Source organism: Cetorhinus maximus, chromosome 7 (genome assembly GCF_964194155.1).
Source record: "Cetorhinus maximus chromosome 7, sCetMax3.hap1.1, whole genome shotgun sequence".
NCBI lineage: Eukaryota > Metazoa > Chordata > Chondrichthyes > Lamniformes > Cetorhinidae > Cetorhinus > Cetorhinus maximus.
In genome coordinates, this window is record NC_135885.1 from 90,414,348 (window position 1) to 90,435,002 (window position 20,655).

The 20,655-nt window shown below is 44.1% G+C and overlaps 1 protein-coding gene across 4 annotated transcripts in view; it reads right to left on the reverse strand.

The window, feature by feature from the left end:
* tpp2 (tripeptidyl peptidase 2) overlaps window positions 1-20,655 on the reverse strand; it is a 172,354-nt gene that overhangs the window by 123,460 nt on the left and 28,239 nt on the right. For 3 of the 4 annotated variants that reach the window (XM_078545859.1, XM_078545858.1, XM_078545860.1), the window contains exons 5-7: window positions 11,615-11,739; window positions 11,120-11,283; window positions 5,595-5,749 (exon numbers count right to left, since the gene is read on the reverse strand). In XM_078545859.1, the coding sequence (XP_078401985.1) occupies window positions 5,595-5,749; window positions 11,120-11,283; window positions 11,615-11,739 (444 nt within the window). Of the gene's footprint in view, window positions 1-5,594; window positions 5,750-11,119; window positions 11,284-11,614; window positions 11,740-12,098; window positions 12,218-20,655 lie in introns of those variants that run through there. The other variant, XM_078545861.1, reaches the window with a different exon arrangement.

Sequence of the window (20,655 nt, forward strand, 5' to 3'; positions counted from 1 at the left end):
AAGACGCCCAACAATCATAATTTTGTACAAACTTAAGCACACATTTAACCCCTGCATTTTCCATACTCTTCTAAGCTTCCTGCAGTATTGAGCTCTTGGCATCTGACACAAGGGGTTGGATTTTATGGGGCGCCGTGGTTCCCAACCACATGGCTAAAAAGTTGGTGGCGAACCCACCAACCAAAGTGACGGCTACCTCTCAGCAATTTAACACTGGTAGCGGTGTTAATTCCTTTAATGTGACACCTCTGCCTCTCTTTTAGGAGTAAGACCTACCTTAGACAGTACCCAGCTAACTGTAGTTACAGCAGCACCAGACAATATTGGTGGCCACTGCCAGGGCTAGTAGTTTCAGGTAGTTTCAATAAAGAAATGTCTGGACTTAAGGCAAGTCCGGGGGCCAGGCTGACAGGCCCCAGCAAAGTGAGTGGAAGGCTGGGTTTGGGAGGCTGGTGGGGGGGGGCAGATGGGCAGGGAAGCGATGAGAGTACAGGAGGAAGAATGACCGTGGGGTAGGGTTGGTGGATCATCAAATCCTGCCCAATGTTTCTTTTATTTTGCCTTATCCTACCCTGTATGCTCTTTGACATCTAGGGGGGTCTAGATTTGTGGGCTATAGCTTTGGTTTTTTGAAGAAACTTATTTGTTCTCAACCCTCTTGAGCTCTCCCTCGATGTCTCCTACTGCTCTGACACCCGCGAATAGCTATTTCTAGTCCATTTTTTCCTAATCACATCCCGACTTAATAAAATTGACCCTTCCCCAATAAAACTTTTATTCCATCTATCTTTATCCCTTTCTAAAACTACTCTAAATCTAACCGAAATATGATCACTACCACTAAAATGCTATCCTACTGATGCTTGTGCCATTTGCCCAGATTCATTCCCTAAAACTATGTCCAGAAATTTTTTTTTTTTTTTTTTTTATTCGCTCATGGAATGTGAGCATCGCTGGCCAAAGCCAGCATATGTTGCCTATCCATAACCAGTGCTGATCGGAAGAGAGTCCCAGGTTTTTTGGTCCAGCAACAGTGAAGGAACATTTCCAAGTCAGGATTATGCGTGGCTTGGAGGGGAACTTGCAGGTGGTGGTGCTTCTGTGCGTCTGCTGCCCTTGTCCTTCGACGTTGTAGAGGTCACAGGTTTGGAAGGTGCTATTGGAGGAGACTTAGTGAGTTGCTGCAGTGCATCAGTTAGATTGTACAAACTGCTGCCGCTGTGCACCAATGGTGGAGAGAGTGAATGTTTATGGTGATGTATGGGATGTCGGTCAAGCAGGTTGCTTTGGCCTGAATGTGTTGAGCTTCTTCAGTGTTGCTGGAGCTGCACTCATCCAGACAGGTTGGGAGTATTCCATCATGCTCCTGACTTGTGCCTTGTAGATGGTGGACAGGCTTTCGGGAGTCAGGTGGCGAGTTATTTGTTACAAAATTCCCAAACTCTAACCTGCACTTATCTGCACAGTTTTTATATGGCTGTTCCAATTAGGTTTCTGGTCAATGGTTACCACAGGATGTTGACGGTGGAGTTTTAGCAATGTAATGCTGTTGAATGTCAAGGATTCTCTCTTGTTGGAGGTGGTCATTGCCTGGCACTTGTGTGGTACTAATGGCACTTGCCACTTATCAGTGCAAACAGGCATGGACTGCTTCAGTGTCTGCAGAATTGCGAATGTTATTGAACACACTACAATCATCAATGAGCATCCCACTTCTGACCATATGTTGGAGGAAAGGTCATTGATGAAGCAACTGAGAATAGTTGGGCCTAGGACACTACCATGAAGAACTCCTGTAGCGATGCCCTGGGCTGAAATGATTGGCTTCCAACAATCACAACCATCTTCCTATGTGCTAGGTATAATTCGAACTGGTGGAGAGCTTTCCCCCGCCACTCCGCCGAGTCCCACTGACTTCAATTTTTCTCAGGTTCCTTGATGTTGCACTTGGTCAAATGCCGACTTGATGTCAAGGGCTGTCACTCTCACCTCACCTCCGGAATTCAGCTCTTTTGTCCATGTTTGAGTCAAGGTTGTAATGAAGTCTGGAGCCGGGTGCCCATAGCAGAACCCAAACTGAGGGTGGAATTTTTCCATCCGGGACTAAGTCCTGTGACGGGGACAGGGAGTGTTTCCTGCTGTGGGGGCTGCCAGGATTTGCGATATATCATGCAACCCCTACCTCATTAATTATGCAGTCAGGGTTTTCCCAACCTATCACACAACGGGGCATGCTGGATGGCATGCCCCCCCCAACATCATATCGTTATGCCATTTTTAAAAGGCATCAGTACAGCAACTAACAAGGCCGATAGAAATAGCAAGAAGGGGGCAGGGACCTCTGGCACCAAAATTTAGCAACTCATCCCAGGACATCTTCCTTGATCAGGTGGAGGACAGGAGGGATGTATGTACCCATTTGATGGGAGGAGGAGGCCTAGCAGGGAGGCCAACCCAGTGTGGGAGCAGGTTGCCACTGCAGTCAGTGCCCAGGGCCTCCAGTACAGGTCAGCTCTCCAATGCCAGAAGAGGATGAACGACCTCACCTGCACCACCCAGAGTAAGTGAACTTTCAGCTGTTCACACTAACCACAATGAATAGTACAGGGGGCATGGGCCTCAGTGGGGGTCGGCCATACCTGAAGGAAGAAGTGACAGAATTCAAGGAGCGGACAGCTCAGCTAGCAGGAGTGGAGCGGGTCCGGGCCATTGGAGATGGGGAGACTGGATTTGGGGCTCCAAATAGTAAGGATCCATAGAAACCTCAGGGCCATGTTGGAGGCAACTCATGCTGTCACTCGCGCTCTTCTCTCTCACTTACAGGTGCCACCAGGAAGAGGGCAAAGGCCAAGCCACAAGTCCAGCTCCAACTCAAGCCCAAACCCGGGTATCACAGATGGGCAAAGTGCAACTATAGAGGCGTCACCACAGAACCTGCACCCTCTGCTAGCCCAGCGACATACACCTCGGTGGGTCTTAGCTCCAGTCTAGGAAGGGTCTCACACTCTTGTGGTCACTGCAGGGACGCGTGTCTGCAGCAAGAGAAGGCAGGGTCAGCCAAGTTCACCGACACTTGCAGGACTACTGGGGAACAGGCATCTGCAGCGTCCGAGTCCAATGACAGGCCTTTGGAATCGGCCTTCCAAATAATGCTGGAGAATCTGCAAGAGACAGGGGAACATCAGGCAAAGGTGTCTTAAGGTAAGTCCTGACTTTTACATGCCATGTTGGTCCAGATGTGTTCTGGGCTGGTGAGATTTCCCACTGACGTTACAGATGATCGGGCATGGGGGTGGGGCGATTCCAGTCGGTTCTTCATCTGCATCTCATTAGTAGAATGCAAATCGGTTTCACGCTGGCCTCTGGCGGGAATTGCGACCTTCCATGGCGGACAGTAGCGGAAGGTCCCACCATAATTTCATGCCAGTGTGAAACTGGTTTTTGGACCTCACGCCACATTCTGCCCCATCGACTGCCATTAAGCCCGCCACAGGAGAAATGGGAAAATTTCATCCTGAACGTGGGTAAGCAGGTTATTGTTGAGTAAGTGCCGCTTGATAGCACTGTCAATTAAAGCTTCCATCACTTTGCTCATAATTGAGAGTGGACTGATGGCGGGGATGGGGTGGTGGTTAACTGCCAGATTTATCCTGCTTTTTAAGGACAGGGCCATACCTGGGCAATTTTCCACTTAGCCCTTCTGCCTGCTCTCTTGTTGGGCATGCTACGTATTGACTAAAAAATATTCTCCTGAATATATTTTAAGAATTTTGCAGCCTCCGTATGTTTCACAATAAATTTATCCCTATTTATATTAGGGTAGTTGAAATCCCCCATTATTGTTCTTTAGTTTCTGCACTTCTTAGCAACTTGCCAACATATTTGCTCTCTATCTGCCTCTCACTGCTTTTGGGCTCTATGATCATTTTTTGGTCCTCACTTCAAACCATTTGCCTTCATTTTATAAAAACAAAAAACTACTGCGGATGCTGGAAATCCAAAACAAAAACAGAATTACCTGGAAAAACTCAGCAGGTCTGGCAGCATCGGCGGAGAAGAGTCGACGTTTCGAGTCCTCATTGTTATCCATTACAAGCCTACCGACTCCCACAGCTACCTCGACTACAGCTCCTCACACCCCGCCTCCTGTAAGGACTCCATCCCATTCTCTCAGTTCCTTCGCCTCCGTCACATCTGTTCTGATGACGCTACCTTCAAAAACAGTTCCTCTGACATGTCCTCCTTCTTCCTTAACCGAGGTTTTCCACCCACGGTCGTTGACAGGGCCCTCAACCGTGTCCGGCCCATCTCCCGCGCATCCGCCCTCATGCCTTCTCCTCCCTCCCAGAAACATGATAGGGTCCCCCTTGTCCTCATTTATCACCCCACCAGCCTCCGCATTCAAAGGATCATCCTCCGCCATTTCCGCCAACTCCAGCATGATGCCACCACCAAACACATCTTCCCTTCACCCCACCTGGCGGCATTCCATAGGGATCGTACCCTCCGGGACACCCTGGTCCACTCCTCCATCACCCCCTACTCCTCAACCCCCACCTATGGCACCTCCCCATGCCCACGCAGAAGATGCAACACCTGCCCCTTCACTTCCTCTCTCCTCACCGTCCAAGGGCCCAAACACTCCTTTCAAGTGAAGCAGCATTTCACTTGCATTTCCCCTAACTTAGTCTACTGCATTCGTTGCTCCCAATGCGGTCTCCTCTACATTGGAGAGACCAAACGCAAACTGGGCGACCGCTTTGCAGAATACCTGCGGTCTGTCTGCAAGAAAGACCCAAACCTCCCTGTCGCTTGCCATTTTAACACTCCACCTTGCTCTCTTGCCCACATGTCTGTCCTTATGAGGACTCGAAACGTCGACTCTTTTCTTCTCCGCCGATGCTGCCAGACCTGCTGAGTTTTTCCAGGTAATTCTGTTTTTGTTTTGCCTTCATTTTATGTTCCTTCTATTTGATCATCCTTCCTCACAGCTGTGATTTTATCTTTAATAAATTCTGCAAGCACTCTTTTTATAATTCCTCTCTCTATTCCATTTGCCTATCTGAAAACTCTGTCAGCAGGAACGTTATCCATCTTTAAGCTATGTTTCAGTAATAGTTATCATATCATACTTCCAAGTATCGATCTGTGCGCTCAGTTCATCTGCCTTATTCACCAAACTTGCAGTGAAGTACGTACAACCAATTACTGAAAAGCTCTTTTATTGTCTATCTACTTTCCCTTGATTCCTCGGCCTTCCATATTCACATTTAATTTCTTAGTCAGGGGAGATAGAACCTAATGATATTTCCTTTCAAATAATCTATAAGAAGAATAAGAGTGTCAATTTCATGAAGTAAATAGGTGGTTAGTTAATCCGTTTAATTCTTCCAAGAGGTCAATTATAGGCCAACATAGGAAAACATGGAAGAAATGTCTGCTGTCTGCCACATGTGCGGGGGTAGGGGTGGGGTGCAGAATAACATAAAATTGGAGGAAAATCAAGGTTAAATGTAGGAAACATCCCTGACAATAATAATAGGAATCAAAAGCTAACACTGCTGAATTAAAAGAGGTGATAAATGAACACTTACAGCTCTGATCAATCCTGTTCCAGTTTCCATGGTGCTAAGCCTTGTGTCACCAATCTTCACAGCAAGAATTTGAGCCCCAGGTGCTATACCATTCCGTTCAGGGTCATCTGGAAAAAAGCCTGCAGCTATACTAGCTACATGTGTCCCATGGGCTCCTGTTGAGAACAAATGCCAACATTTTTAAAATTCATTTCCAGGGTGTGGGCACCAGCATTTATTGCCTATCCCTAATTACCCTTGAGAAGGTGGTGGTGAGCTGCCTTCTTGAACCGCTGTAGCTTTACAATGGCAAGGAGTCAGCTCAAAAGCCCGGTCTACTATTGATACACTTAGTGGATAATGCTTGCCTACTAAATCAATTATACAAGTCAGCTGTAACGTTGAAGGGTTATAAAATTGCATTCCACATAATTTTCTGCTACGATTTTAATGTTGGAGAATTGTGAGAAGTGCACACCCAAACATGTGTCTGTAGAAGACATGGAATTGGAGGGAGCAGCCCAAAATGAGTTCAGCAAAATATGTTAGTGGATGGAACAACAGCAGATAAAATGTCATGAGGAGTGGTATGAAATATTGCAACAAAAAGCAAAAATGGGTGACACACTTATGTCACAGCTGGTAAAGAAATTACTAAAGATGAAGTTGAAAGTGACTTGGAAACTTTAGTGGATGGGATGCTCAACAAGTCTAAGCAAGGTAGTGTGCCAATGCACAATGATAATAGACTGTGTTTTATGAATCTAGCAGAACACCAAGTCAGAGAAGTTGTCATCAAATTGCACAGTGCTTTGGTCAGACAGCACCTAGAGTACAATGAATATTGAGTTCAACAATTTTAGATCATGAACTCTCTCCTCCATCCCCACCCCCTTTCCGATCCCCCCCCCCCTTTTTTTCCAATAATTTATGTAGATTTTTCTTTTCCCACATTTTTAAATGTATTTCCATCCATTGTTTTATCTCTACCTTTTAGCCTATTTCGATCCCTTCCCTTCACCCCACCCCACCCCCACTAAGGCTATCTGTACCTTGATTGTCCTGCTTTCTACCCTTAATTAGCACATTCCTCAGATAATATCACCACCTTCAACACCTCTTTGTCCTTTTGTCTATAACATCTTTTGGCTATCTCCACCTATCACTGGCCCTCTATCCAGCTCTACCTGTCCCACCCCCGCCCCCCTTAAACCAGCTTATATTTCACCTCTTTTCTATTTTTACTTAGTTCTGTTGAAGAGTCATACGTTAACTGTGTTCCTCTCCGCAGATGCTGCCAGACATGCTGAGTTTTTCCAGGTAATTTTGTTTTTGTTTTGGATTTCCAGCATCCGCAGTTTTTTGCTTTTAACCTAGAGTACAACGTCTGGTTCTAGTTACTAAGGCATAAAAAAGATATTCTAGCATTGGAAATAGTATAGAACAGATTTACAAGGCTGATCTTGGGCTGAGTTATGAGGAAGGGTAAACCTGGGCATTTCAAGTTTGAAAGAAGGCATCCGACAGATTATATATATATATATGATAATATGGGAAAGACAAATCCAAAAAATTACTTTACATTAAATAGTGAAAATAGGACAAAGGTACACAGGTTCAAAATAGTCAAAAGCAAATTTAGAACTAGCAAGAAGGTCTTCTTCAGGTAAAGCGTGAGCAATATTTCAAATGGACTTACATTACAATATTAACAATCCTGATATCACTGAAGAAACAGTTGGATGCTACACTGGAACAACTGTAGGGCATTTTTAAAATTCATTTACAGTATGCGGACATTACTGACTAAACTGGCATATATTGCCCCATTCCTAATTGCCCTTGAGAAGGTGGTGGTGAGCTGCCTTTTTGAAACGCTGCAGTCCATGTGGTGTAGGTACACCCACAGTGCTGTTAGAGAGGGAGTTCCAGGATTTTGACCCAGCGACAGTGAAGGAACAGCAATATATTTCCAAGACAAGGTGGTGAGTGGCTTGGGGGGGAACTTCCAGGTGATGCATTCCCATGTATCTGCTGCCCTTGTCCTTCTAGATGGTGGCGGTCATGGGTTTGGAAAGTGCTGCCTAAGGAGCCTTGGAGTTTCTGTAAGTGCATCTTGTAGATGGTAGACACTGTTCATTGATTGTGAAGGGAGTGAATGTTTGTGGAATGGGTGCCAATCAAGTGGGCTGCTTTGTCCTGGATGGTGTCCAGCTTCTTAATGTTGTTCGAGCTGCACCCATCCAAGAAAGTGGAGAGTATTCCATCACACTCCTGACTTGTGCCTTGTAAATGGTGGACAGGCTTTGGGGAGTCAGGAGGTGAGTTACTCACTGCAGGATTCCTAGCCTCTGACCTGCTTTTGTAGCCACAGTATTTATATGGCTAGTCCAGCTCAGTTTCTGGTCAATGGTAACCCCCAGGATGTTGATAGTGGGGGGATTCAGAAATGGTAATGCCATTGAATGTCAAACGGCAAAGGTTAGATTCTCTCTTGTTGGAGATGGTCATTGCCTGGCACTTGTGTGGCACGAATGTTACTTGTTAGCCCAAGCCTGGATATCGTCCAGGTCTTGCTGCATTTGAACATGGACTGCTTCGGCATCTGAGGAGTTGTGATTGGTGCTGAACATTGTGCAATTATCAGTGAACATCCCCACTTCTGGCCTTACAATGGAAGGAAGGTCATTGATGAAGCAACTGAAGATAGTTGGGCTTATTTTACCAAAGGAAAAAGATGGGTCAAAAGCATTTCTAGCCGAAAATTATGTTGTAGAGGACACCTCAATAGAAATACATACATTTTATAAAATCTGGCCCTTTAATATAAAATGTTTATATAATTACTGTATGGCAATTAACCAAGTATAATACTTTTACTCCTCCAGAACAAAATCATGACTACAGTATTAATTTCATTTGCTGAAATTCAAATGGCAGGCGAAGCGTTGAAGACATATTCAAGATGTGACTACCTAAATGGATTCTCTAAGTTTAAGATTTCTAACAAAGAGAATCTGGAAATTTTATAAATTTAGACATTTTTCAATTCTACTTATAACATTATTTGTGAAAAATCTTAACTCTATGATGGATGCAAATGAAAACCACAACAGAAGAACAGGACTCTAGCATATGGACATTACTCAATTTACTGCTTTCCTTCGTTAAACAATTATTTTTTCACACTGCCGAGGATTTTAAAAGACCCTCAAGGATCTCATCCTAGGTGGTGAAGGCAGCAAAAGGCTCTAAGATAGCATTATGATCTTGAACGTGACCATTAACTTTTAAAAATAAAATCAAACTCCTAGTTATTAACTGAAAGAATCACACAAGATTTCACGTTTTAAACAAAAACTTTTACTGTACATGAATTAAATAAAGCAAGTACTACTAACTTAATGCCATACTTCGTAAACCCTTATTATTTGAGACCGATAATCCCAACAGTACACTCCTTTTTCTACTGTTATTTCTGCCCAAGAGTTCCCCTATACTTTCCAGGATCTTAAGAGCTCTTTCACTTCTCCTGATACCAAACCAAGGTATGCCACAGCTCTAAGGAATTCACTATTCTCAGAGGTATGAGATTCCATGGGTTCTTCCACTAGCATCCAGCCAGGAGATCCTCCAATTCTCTTTAATCATCTCACGATTGTGCACAACCCAACTCATGTATGGGCCTGATATGAAATCTGAAATAAAAGCCAAAAATGCTGCAAAAACTCAGCAGGTCAGATGGCATCTGTGAAGGGAGAAACAGAGTTAACGTTTCAAGTCCGTTACTGTTAACACTCCCTTTGTCTTGTGTCCATGGCACCTCTGTAAATCTCTGCTTAGCTCCCACCTATCCCTGACCTTCTATCTTGCTCCACCTCCTCTTAAACAATATAAAATGCATCACATTTCGACTTCTCTTTAGCTCTGAAGAAGAGTCATACGGATTCGGAATGTTAACTCTGTTTCTCTCTCCACAGAGAGAGCTGCCAGACCTGCTGAGTTTTTCCAGCATTTTTGTTTTTATTTTAAGCATGGGCCTCACTGCTTCTTGCTCAGCGATTCCAATATTAGAAAACACCCTTGTTTCTGATAGCCCTGTACTGATTTCTTTTTTTGTAAAATATACTTCATTCAGAAAATATCTGAAAGAACATTACAAAACATTTCAAAATGGCCATCACAAAAAGTGCAATCATATTCAAGTTTTCTACATTGATTGTATGGAAGCACCTCATGATCTATGAACATTACAGACATTTCAACATGGTCATTACAGACAGTCAGACAGTGCAATGGTACTTAAGTTATCTATTTAGGTCATGTTGCACTCAATACAATTGTGATACGTATAGTATTCACTGCATACATTCAATGTGAGTTATTGAGCCCGATGGGTCTATACAGTTCCCAGCCCCTTGGTGCATTATGGCTGAAAGGTCTTAGACAGCGAACTTTCCCCAATGCGCCTTTGCTGCGGCTGCCATAAGCTTTAGTGCATCCCTCAGCATGTAGTCCTGGACCTTGGAATGTGCCAGTCTGCAACACTTGGTCGGGGACAGCTGTTTCACTGCACTAACAGCTGGCAGCTCTCTCTGCCTGTGTCTGCGAGAAAACACACAGATAAAACCAACACAAAAGGGTACGTCCCCTGCAACCTATCCCCACGGTAAGGTGACACCCCTGGGATGTCCCAGATAGAGATTCAAACCCATTATGCACTACTCCCAAACCTACCATTTGGTCTGAAAAGTACATGGATACTTTAAGAACTTCCCTTGTTTACCATTTGCTTCTCAACCTTTTGTTGATCTGGAGAATTACATAGATAATTCACATCTGTAGCAAAGCAATTCTCCTATACTTACTGTCTTCAGCTCCCCAGCTAAACAGGCCCATCTGCTGTTTTATGGCTCTCACCTTTCTAACTCTGAACTTGTACATGCACATGAAGCATCCTTTGAATGGTAATTATTTTAAGTTTGTTTACCAACCTCTCAAACTCAGTTTTTTCTCCCATTTATCTTTAACATCTCAATCCCCTACCTAAAATTTATTTTCCTAAAATGTATGAGTCATGAAATTAAACATTTCCCTAACAACAGACTAAGTGAAGTATTTAATACAAATAATAATTTTTATGACACTGCTCACATTAAGTTAGATGATCCACCATTTTATATAGAAAAGAACATTATGCCAAGTAGCACTCGATATACTATATTGCCGTTAAGGTGAAACTTGGCTTGTTTAAAGCTACAACTCTAACTGTTGAACGCATTCATTCAGAATTAACTGCTTTTCTGGTTGCAGGACAATTCCATAAGCAAGTGAAGGAGATGCAAAACATCATTATTGGTGCAATCTAACCTGTCTTAGCTGGGGGTCTGATATCACTGTACCCAAGAATCTCCAAACTTAACACCTGAGAAATCTACACAGAGATTTTGTTTGTTTGAGTGCATATATTTTTCCCCTGTGGGCATATACTCCATTCATCCAAATTCTGAGAGGATGCGCAAGAGTCAGGTGAAATAAAGTCTTACCTCCACTTGTCACAATGCAGAGTGTATTGCCTTCATCATAAATATTGACAGAGTAGTTGAGCATTTCAGATATCCCCAATGAGGCATATTCTTGGGCTTCATTGTAATTCCTCAGTACAGTACAGCAACTGAGATCACCACATTCACTTGTGTCCATACAGGCTCTAAAAACAAATGGTAATGATCCATGGAAGAATACTTATAAACCACAACAACACATTTCTGAGTAGAATTCAATTTTGAATCATATGATTTGTCGAAAGGTTCTTTTAGTCTTGTAAAGAGAAATTTAAATTACTGCTCAAAAGCAAATTACCTATTTAAAATTTTTAAGTGACAAAATAGTTAGCTATTCAAAAAAAGCATCAAACTCAAAGGTTACTTATTATTGAACAGCTTAAAAACACCATTCTCAATATCTGGAATATTTCAGCCACAAACATTTTTCATGTTGACAGATAAAATACAGTTTTTAAGAATCACTTCAGTGGTTACCTCCATGTCTCACCATCATGCCATACTAGGCAGTCATATGCAGGACCCAGGTCACAGTACTTTTTCTCCAAGGAATTCAGCAATTCTACCTGAGTCTGGAGTTCCTCTCGCTGCATCTTTTCTGCCTTCACAAAGTGACAATGCTGGTATTAAACATGTTGTTTCAATCAGGAAACAGTTTATAAAACTTTGACATTCAGTTGAGCAGTTAAACTATTTAAGTAACAGTTTAAGTCACCTTTGAACCTTAAACTCATGGCATAAGCAACAACAGCAATCAGATGGACCATAATCAGCTACAAAATAAACATGACACTTAAGTTTGATCTCCAAGATTTATGGCCTAAACCATGCGAGTCCAGGAGATAAATACAAAATAGTGATTCACTGACTGTAGCATATCTCAGTTGTGTAATTATAAAAATTAATTATGGATATTTTTTAATTGACAGGCAGCTCTGATAATAAAGGTAGGTTTACCTACCTGGTAGGATCTTCTTTATTCTTCAAATGGCGTGCAACTCCGCACACTATAGGAATGTAATTTAGCTTGATAGGTTCTGGGAAAATCAAATGCTGAGCAAGTGGATGAAAATATTGTTGTGGTGTTACGGACAGCGCTACATACACAATCCTATATAATATAAAGCCCCTGCACCAATTCATTTTAACCTGAACTAACTGTCCATTTAATATTACCAATCTCACATTTTAGAAAGCAGCAAGCCAACTGTCCACATCCACTTGGAAATAATAAAATACCTGGAGTAGAAACCAGTTGTCCCCGGTTGAGGTGGTGTACTTTGATCGACAACACCACTTCCATTGTAAGGGGCTACATGTGGTCCAACCTGATCAACCCACAAGAGTGATTTATGAAATAACATGAAGGGTGGAATTTTCCCATCCCGCCTGCAGCGGGTTTCGTGGTGGGCTGGAGCAGATAATCCAGCGGCAGGCAAAAAGTTGGAAATCCTCCGGCGTAAAAACAGCTTGTAATTCTCCCAATCGTGGGTTTTTGGCGGTTCGATTATCCCGCCGACTAGTGGCGTGAACGCCATTTGCATTTATTAACATCCCACGAATGCTCGTTAAAACAGCTGCTCGCCGGAATCTTGTCAAGCCTTCCATTCCTGTGTCACGCCAGCGGGGAATTACGTCGACCCATTCGAAAAGGGATAGCATGCACAAGTCTGACCTCAGTTCGCTGGTAACTTCGAGGTGAGTGCAACATACATAGCCCACCTGCCATAGCGCTGTGCCATCTTGCTGCGATGAACGCCACTCTGCTGGGGCTCTAGGGTTGGTATGTTCCAGCTCTTTGTCTACATTGTCCTGAAGAACATCACTGTGCTGTGGTACTCATGCAGGCCTCCACTTTCAGAAACTAGCATTTCAACTGGGAGTGGGCTGTAAGGTGAGGGTGGGGTTGATGAACACAAGGTGAGCAATGGGGAAGGAAGGCTGTGGAATGGCAGTGAGGGCTAAGAGTGAACACAAGGGGGTCTTTCTGGGGTCACCCTCTAACTTGTTGCCGCATGAGTGAACAGGAGTCTGCTTAGAAAGAAAGGAGGAAGACCTCTTTGCGATGAAAATTAATGGCTTCATTAGCACTGTTCTACTCAGAACTCAGTGGCTTCACATCACAGTTGCTGCATCCCAAGAGTAACACATAGGAATTTAGAATTTGGGAATGCAGGCAATAGTGAAGGAGACACAGCTGTATCATACATGGCATTCCATCAGTGAAGGCCTGTCACCTATTCACCACATTTGACACTCTTAACGTGCCAAAGGACATCCACTCACAGCAGACAAATGGGAACACCACCACCTGGAAGTTCCCCTCCAAGCCACTCACCATCCTGACTTGGAAATATATCGCCATTCCTTCACTGTCACTGGGTCAAAATCCTGGAACTCCCTCCCTAACAGCACTGTGGGTGTACCTACACCACATGGACTGCAGCAAATCAAGAAGGCAGCTCACCACCACCTTCTCAAGGGCAATTAGGGATGGGCAATAAATGCTGGCCTACCCAGCGACACCCACATCCTGTAAATGAAGTAAAAAAAAAACTGATTGGTCATTAATATGACACATCAGAGACAGGAGCACAGAGTTAGGTTGGGTCACTCATCTCAATTAAACTTTAGTATCTCACGCAGGGCTCAAGGTGTTACATATCTGTGATGTCATCTTGGTCACCTTGATGTGTGTGCTAGTGTCTCAGGGACAAGGCAGCATCAGCCACCATGGAGGTAAGGCAGGAAAAGCTATGGACCCTTACAGTTTCCATAAGTTTCATCTTCTGAGCTTCATTTTCATGCCCCTCGAATCATTAATGTGTTTAATGTTTCCTTTCAGAGGAGGCGAACGCATAAATGCATCCAGGGTTCAATGTTGCCTTTGGCAGGGTCCTAATGCAATAGAGGAGGCGAAGGAGGAAGAGGTGATTCTGTGTGCAGCTCCAGCAGGAGGAACATGGTCAAGCAGAGCCACAGCATGAATAAGAGGGTCAGGAGGAGAGACCCAGACAACACGGGTGACTCGTCCGGTCTTGGGTTTATCGTAGAAGAGTCTCCTATTTACAAATGAGTGAGAGGCAATGCCATGCACGTCTGCGCTTGTTCCAAGCTCTGGTACAGCACATATTCCACATTCTTTGAAGACCTGACACCACATGGAGTTGGAGGGTATCCCCTGCCAGTGGCTTTGAAGGTGACCGCAGCACTCAACTTCTTTGCCTCTGGTTCTTTCCAAGGATCAACAGGAGACCTGTACGGCATCTCTCAGGCTGCAATACATTGATGCATAAAGGTCACAGATGCCCTTTACAGGAAAACCCATCATTATGTCAGGTTTGCTCTGGACGAAGATAACCAGGCTGCGAGATTCACTGGCTTTGCCACCATCTCAGGCCTCCCAAGATTGCAGGGTTCAATAGACTGCACTCACGTGGCTATACGGGCTCCATAGCAGTAGCCCCTAATATTTATAAACCACAAGGGCTATCATTCCATCAATGTACAACTGGTGTGAGATCACCAGAAGCACATTCTGCACGTTTGTGCATTGTGCTCTGGGAGTTGCCATGACACCTACATCCTGAGTCACTCCCAGGTGCGTGAGATTTTCAAGGGGCCATTATGTCAGCAGGGATGTCTGGCTGATTGGGGATAAGGGGTACCCACTGAAACACTAGCTGATAACACTGGTGCGTCACTCTCAGAGTCCGTCCGAGGAGAGTTACAACACTGCTCACAGCTCCACATGCTCCCTTATACAGCAGACCATAGGGCTTCTGAAGATGTGCTTCAGATGCTTGGACCACTCAGGTTGCTCACTAAAATATACTCCCAACAAGGTTTCGCTCATCATCGCAGTGTGTTGCGCCCTTCACAATCTGGCAATGCAAAGAGGTGAACCCTTGCTAGAGGATGAACTGGAGGAGGATGAGAGCTCATCGAAGGAAGAAGATCCAGAGGCCCAGGAACCTCAGGAAGCTGCTGAGGGTCAGTATGAGCACGGTCACATCATGGAGAAAGGAAGACATGACAGACGCACCTGTGATATGTTAGTTGCTGACAGATTCCAGGAAGAGTAAAGTCAAGTGACGGCTGATGGACACATCTTTCCTGGCCCTCAATGCCATTTACTTTCATCTCAGGGGATGTCCACCCACTTGCAGCGAGAACGAGTCCTGAATTCACACTTGCGCATTCTGACCTCATGAATCGCCGGGCCATGATCTTTGCTTTGGCCTGTGAGGCCTTGTGAGTAAGCTCGCTCTGGGAACTGAGAGTCCATCTAGGAACAAGAGCGATGCGAGAGAAGACTTGAAGCCTTCGCCACCATCTAATGATGCCAACACTGCTGCCATTGGGATTTGGACATTCCTAGGGATCTCCTCCTTCCGTGCATGTCTTTTCATCTGCCACTATCACTGAGGAGACACAAATGCCGCTAGAATATCGACGCTGAAGAGCTGCCCTCACTCAATGGTGTTCCTTGAGGAAGGAGGGTTAGAAATGCTTACATCACACACTTCCAGTAAAGATTTAAACACATCTCCCTGACATCACACAAGGATGCGGAGACTAGTTCAGCTGAGGTTGACATCACAGGAATGTGAATCTCACAGTGGGGCACTATCACTGAGTGGAAGGACGGCTAAGCCTCAAAATAAGAAGATTCCAAAGAACAAAATCACGCTTTCAGTTGCCCAAATCATTCACATAAACATCAAATGTAATAACAAAAGTGCAATTTCTTTACATGTATAGCACACCCAAAAGTGACATCAATTTTTCTTAACTTTCCTAACTCTATTGCTATGCCTGGGTACAGCCCCAACATCATCAGCAGAGGAGGAGGCAGCCTGCTGACTGCTACATCCTGATGTCTGCAATGACCTAGGTGGATGTCCTCTGCTGGCTCAAGGCTTGGATGGCCCCGACCTGATAAGGGTCACCTGTTCAGGGACAGAAGCGCCCTTGGAGGCCTGAGAAGCTGGAGTGGATGAGGTCACAGGCAGAGGGGGCTGTGAGCAGCTGCACACCCTTTGAGTGTCCTGAGAGGAGGCCCCCGGGGTGTCCGGCTGACGCTCATCCGCCCTGTGAGTGCCCGAGGACCCCGCCCTGACTCCTGCAGGAGATAATGCAGCCGGAAGGAGGTCAAGGTGCCCCATCCCCATGTCTTCTACATCTTGATGGTGCCCATCAGGGTGTATGGCCATGGAGTTCAGGGTCGAGCGCAAATTCGGCAAGACCTGCCGAACCAAGGTCTCCACGCTGGTCGCCAGCGATCGCTTGGTGACCTCGAGGTGCTTGCATGTCGAAACCACGACATCAGACAGAACGCGACGGGCTTCTCCATCGTTCGCTCAAGTCTGCTGAGTGATGGTTGAATCTTTGCCTGATGTTCCGCCGCCTGTTGTTGCATTTCCACAATGAGTTGGTGGCTGCTTCCAGAGGCTCATCATCTGACTTGGACAGAGCAGGTGGCTGCTCTCCAGCAGCCCTCCCAGTGCCAGAGACCTGGCTTGTTCCTGCCTCCAACTGCTGTGGGGACGTGTCAGTGAGGTGTTCTCCAGAAAGTAAGCCAGAATCTAATCTATATCTGTGCTCCACTGACATGTTTCTCTGAGCTGGTGGAGGGTGCATGTGATCACCATGACGGTTCTTCTGGAGCTTCCTCTTCAGACGTGGTCTGGGGGCTCATGCTGGTGCTCGAATGGCTTGGGGACCTCGATCTACTGGTGCCTAGAAAATAGAGTTTCAGTTCATGAGCATGAGCCATATAAGGCTGCATGTGACTCACTGTGATTGTCAAGGTTTGATGAAGTGATGGAGCTGTGATCCATACTAAGTTGGTGGGAGAGGCTGATCTGCCCTTCCCCACAGGAACGATCCCTGTCCTCCCCAGCGGTTTCTGCCTTCTTCTTGAGGCTCTTGGCCTTCTTCTTCTGGCTGCAAGACATCTCTGCATGTGTCCGCAAGACAGGTGGGGTGGAGAGAGTGTGATTACGTGTTGGACTGGCCTTTAAGTATAGCATCCAGATCTTCGATTCCACCAGCTGTAGGCAGGCGGACGAATTATTTCCCAACCCACCAGGTGATTTGGCCCAATATTCACCTGTGCATAATTAATGACCCTCCTAGCGTGAAATCGGGTGCGAGTTCCCACCATTCCGGCCAGTGGGGTGGGCGCCGCCGAAACCTCCCACCACTGCACTTAGTCTCATAAATGGAAAATTCCGCCGGAAGAGTCTGAGATTCATGTGATAACTGCAGTGATCCCTTCCCCCCACCTCCTCCATAATGGGATCTCCAGGCAGACATCACGCATAAAGTGCATATAGAGAGACTAGTCATTTCGTATTCAGAGAATGTAAGAATAGAAACAGGAGTCGGAGTAGGCCCTTCAGCCCTTCTAGCCTGCTCTGCCATTCAATATATCATGGCTGATCTTCCACTTAAATTCCACTTTCCTGAACTATCCCCATAACCCTTAATTTTTTTTGGTGTCCAAAAATCTATCAAGCCCTGTCTTAAGTATATTCAAAGACAGAACATCCGAAGTCAACTGGGGTACAGAATTCCAAAGGTCCACAATGCTCTGAGTGAAGAATTTTCTCGTCGTCTCAGTTCTAAATGGCTGACCTCTTATTTAGGGACTGTGATACCTAGTTCTGGATTCCCCAGCTAGGGGGAATCCCCAGCAGCTACCTTGTCAAGCCATTAAGAATTTCAATGAGATCACCACTCATTCTTTCAAATTCCAGGGAACATGCAGTACGCTTACTCAATGTATGCTTCCTTAAGTAAGGAGACCAAAACTGTGCACAGTACTTCAGGTGTGGTCTCATCTAGGCCCTTTACAGTTGCAGAAAGGTTTCTTAGGTTATGGATGCTCCAACATCGAATATATTTAAAGCCGAGATGGACAGATTTTTGCTCTCTCAGGGAATCAAGCGGCACAGGGAGCAGGCAGGAAAATGGAGTTGAAGCCGAAGATCAGCCATGATCATAATGAATGGCAGAGCAGGCTCGATGGGCCGTATGGTCGACTTCTGCTCCTATTTCTTATGTTCTTCACTCCTGTACCCCAATCACTTTGTAATAAAGGCTGGCGTACTATTTGCTTTCCTAAATGCTTGCTGCACCTGCATGTTAGCTTTGACGTCCATTTGTAAGGATGCCCAAGTCTTTGACTTTCTCCCATTAATTTCTCCAGTATTATTTCTTTACAATAATAATATCGCTGAAAAAAGATACATGCTGTGAAAGCTTTTCATCTTGCACTTATCAAGACAATTTGCAAGAATACCAAATGTAAAGGAAACAACAATTTATACTTCACATTTGGTATTCTTGCAAATTGTTCTGATGGGTGCAAGACGAAAAGCTTTGACAACATGTTTTTTTCTCAGCAATTTTCAAGTTCTGTACTACCAAACAAATAGTAACATCAATAAATTCCTCATTTCCACTAAGCCCTTGGTTCCCCATTATTTCTGGAATGTTTTTTACCTTCTATCATGAATACAGATACAAAGTATTTGCTTAATGCCTCTTCCATTTCCTTATTCCACATTGTAATAATCTCTGCCACTGAAGGTGGGCAAAGGTAATATTATCGCCCCTTTTTGTTAGTTGGGCCTCCCTCATGAAAGTGACATGGATTTGCTGCTAAGTTTCTTTCATATTATGATCATTTTTTCCTAGTGCTCCTCTACTATAAGATTATGAATTAACATTTGCTCACTGCACAATACTAAATCTAAAATAAACTGTTCCCAAGTTGGTGTTTTGAAATTCTGATCTTGTAGACATTCCATGAACTCCACACTATTACTGCAAATTTTGTTTGACCAGTCTATAGAAAAATTAATGTCCCTATGATTACTGTAATATCCTTTCTACATGATCCTCAAATTTCCTGATTCATGCTCTGCCCAACACTGCAATTACTGTTTCTTCTCCTTCAGGTGCTATGTCCTAAGGGGGGGGATTGGTGATCATAGACTTCCATTTGTTTGGTCCAGGATTAAGCCTGGCAAAGAACTGCAGTGGTTTTCCATTGCCTTCTGCAGTAAGGCTGAACAGGAAACTCTCCTGCTCTTACCACCTGCCATAAATGTATTGGAAGGATTTACAGGCTGACAATCAATCTGTTTGGCCACGTTATGAACATCAAGTCCCGAAGTGGGACTTGAACCCGGAGCTTCTGGTCCAGAGGGTAGAACGCTACAACTGTGCCACAAGACCTGCAATTACTGTTACGGAGCCTATTGTGATGAAAGTATAATAATTTTCATAATATATTTCTGGTTGATTGTGAAGTAGGTTTATGAGGGTAAGTACAGTTGGGTCTGTGTGTGTGAATTAATTACAAAGTAGACTGCAAGTTTGGAATCATCAAAAAAAGCTAGGTGTTTGACATGATGATGAGTAAACATGGATGCTGGCTTAGCATGTAAGATGTGAAGGAAATCTGCATTTTTTAGATAAATGAAGAGATTTAGATTTCAATGGGATCTTAGCCTGTTTACAACTAGCCAGATAAGCAAGGCTAAAGAATGCTTTATTTTTACCAAAGGTTACTGACAATATTGGCAACATGAAAGTTATTATATTATGAGGAAGATACAGTTTCAAAGACATATGGAACAATAGAATTTACATATTAAAAAGAGAGAAACATATACAAAGAAGAATTAAAGGCTATGTGTCAGAAGTCCATGAGGCCATGTAAGACCTAACAGGAGTAGGTGAAATAGCCATAATGAAGCCTCCAGCATTTGTGCAAAAGCCTGCTATATAACAAAACTGAAGTTGGGGAAAGCCATTTGGGTATTGTGTTAACTTGCTGGTTCTGTTTTAAATCGAAAACCTATTTTTGGACCATTGCCTTAAAGGGAGTATAACTGGGAGTTAGGTTAATTAGAAATTTTAGGCGTTATTATGGTAAGTAATTGTAGTCTTATGTATGTGCTTGAAATCTTTTATATATTGTTAACAAATATTTTAATTTAATTTTTAAAATCTCTAAAGTCTTGGTGGACTTATTATTTCTGAATTCAGTTCACACATCTCGTAATAAATACAAATTGAACAACTAAGATAAAAGCAAAATACTGCGGATGCTGGAAATCTGAAACAAAAACAAAAATAGCTGGAAAAACTCAGCAGGTCTAACAGCATCTGCGGAGAGGAACACAGTTAATGTTTCGAGTCCGAATGACTCTTCATCAGAACAAATTGAAAAACCGTTGTTACAGCATGACCAAGTTTCCCTTGTGGATTTGGTCCGCCTGGCACACATCATTTGCCAAGTCGTAACACTATAAACTACTCGCACCAGTGCTTTCTGTCCCTTCTTGTTTTTCAGCTCCCCCAAACTGATTTTCCATCTTGATTCTCCCAGCTAAGATCCCCTCTCTCTACTGTCTTAATTACATTTTTTATTAGTAAGGCTGATGATATGAAAACAGAATGTTAACTTATCAGAGTCAGATTAAAAAACTCAGGTGCTA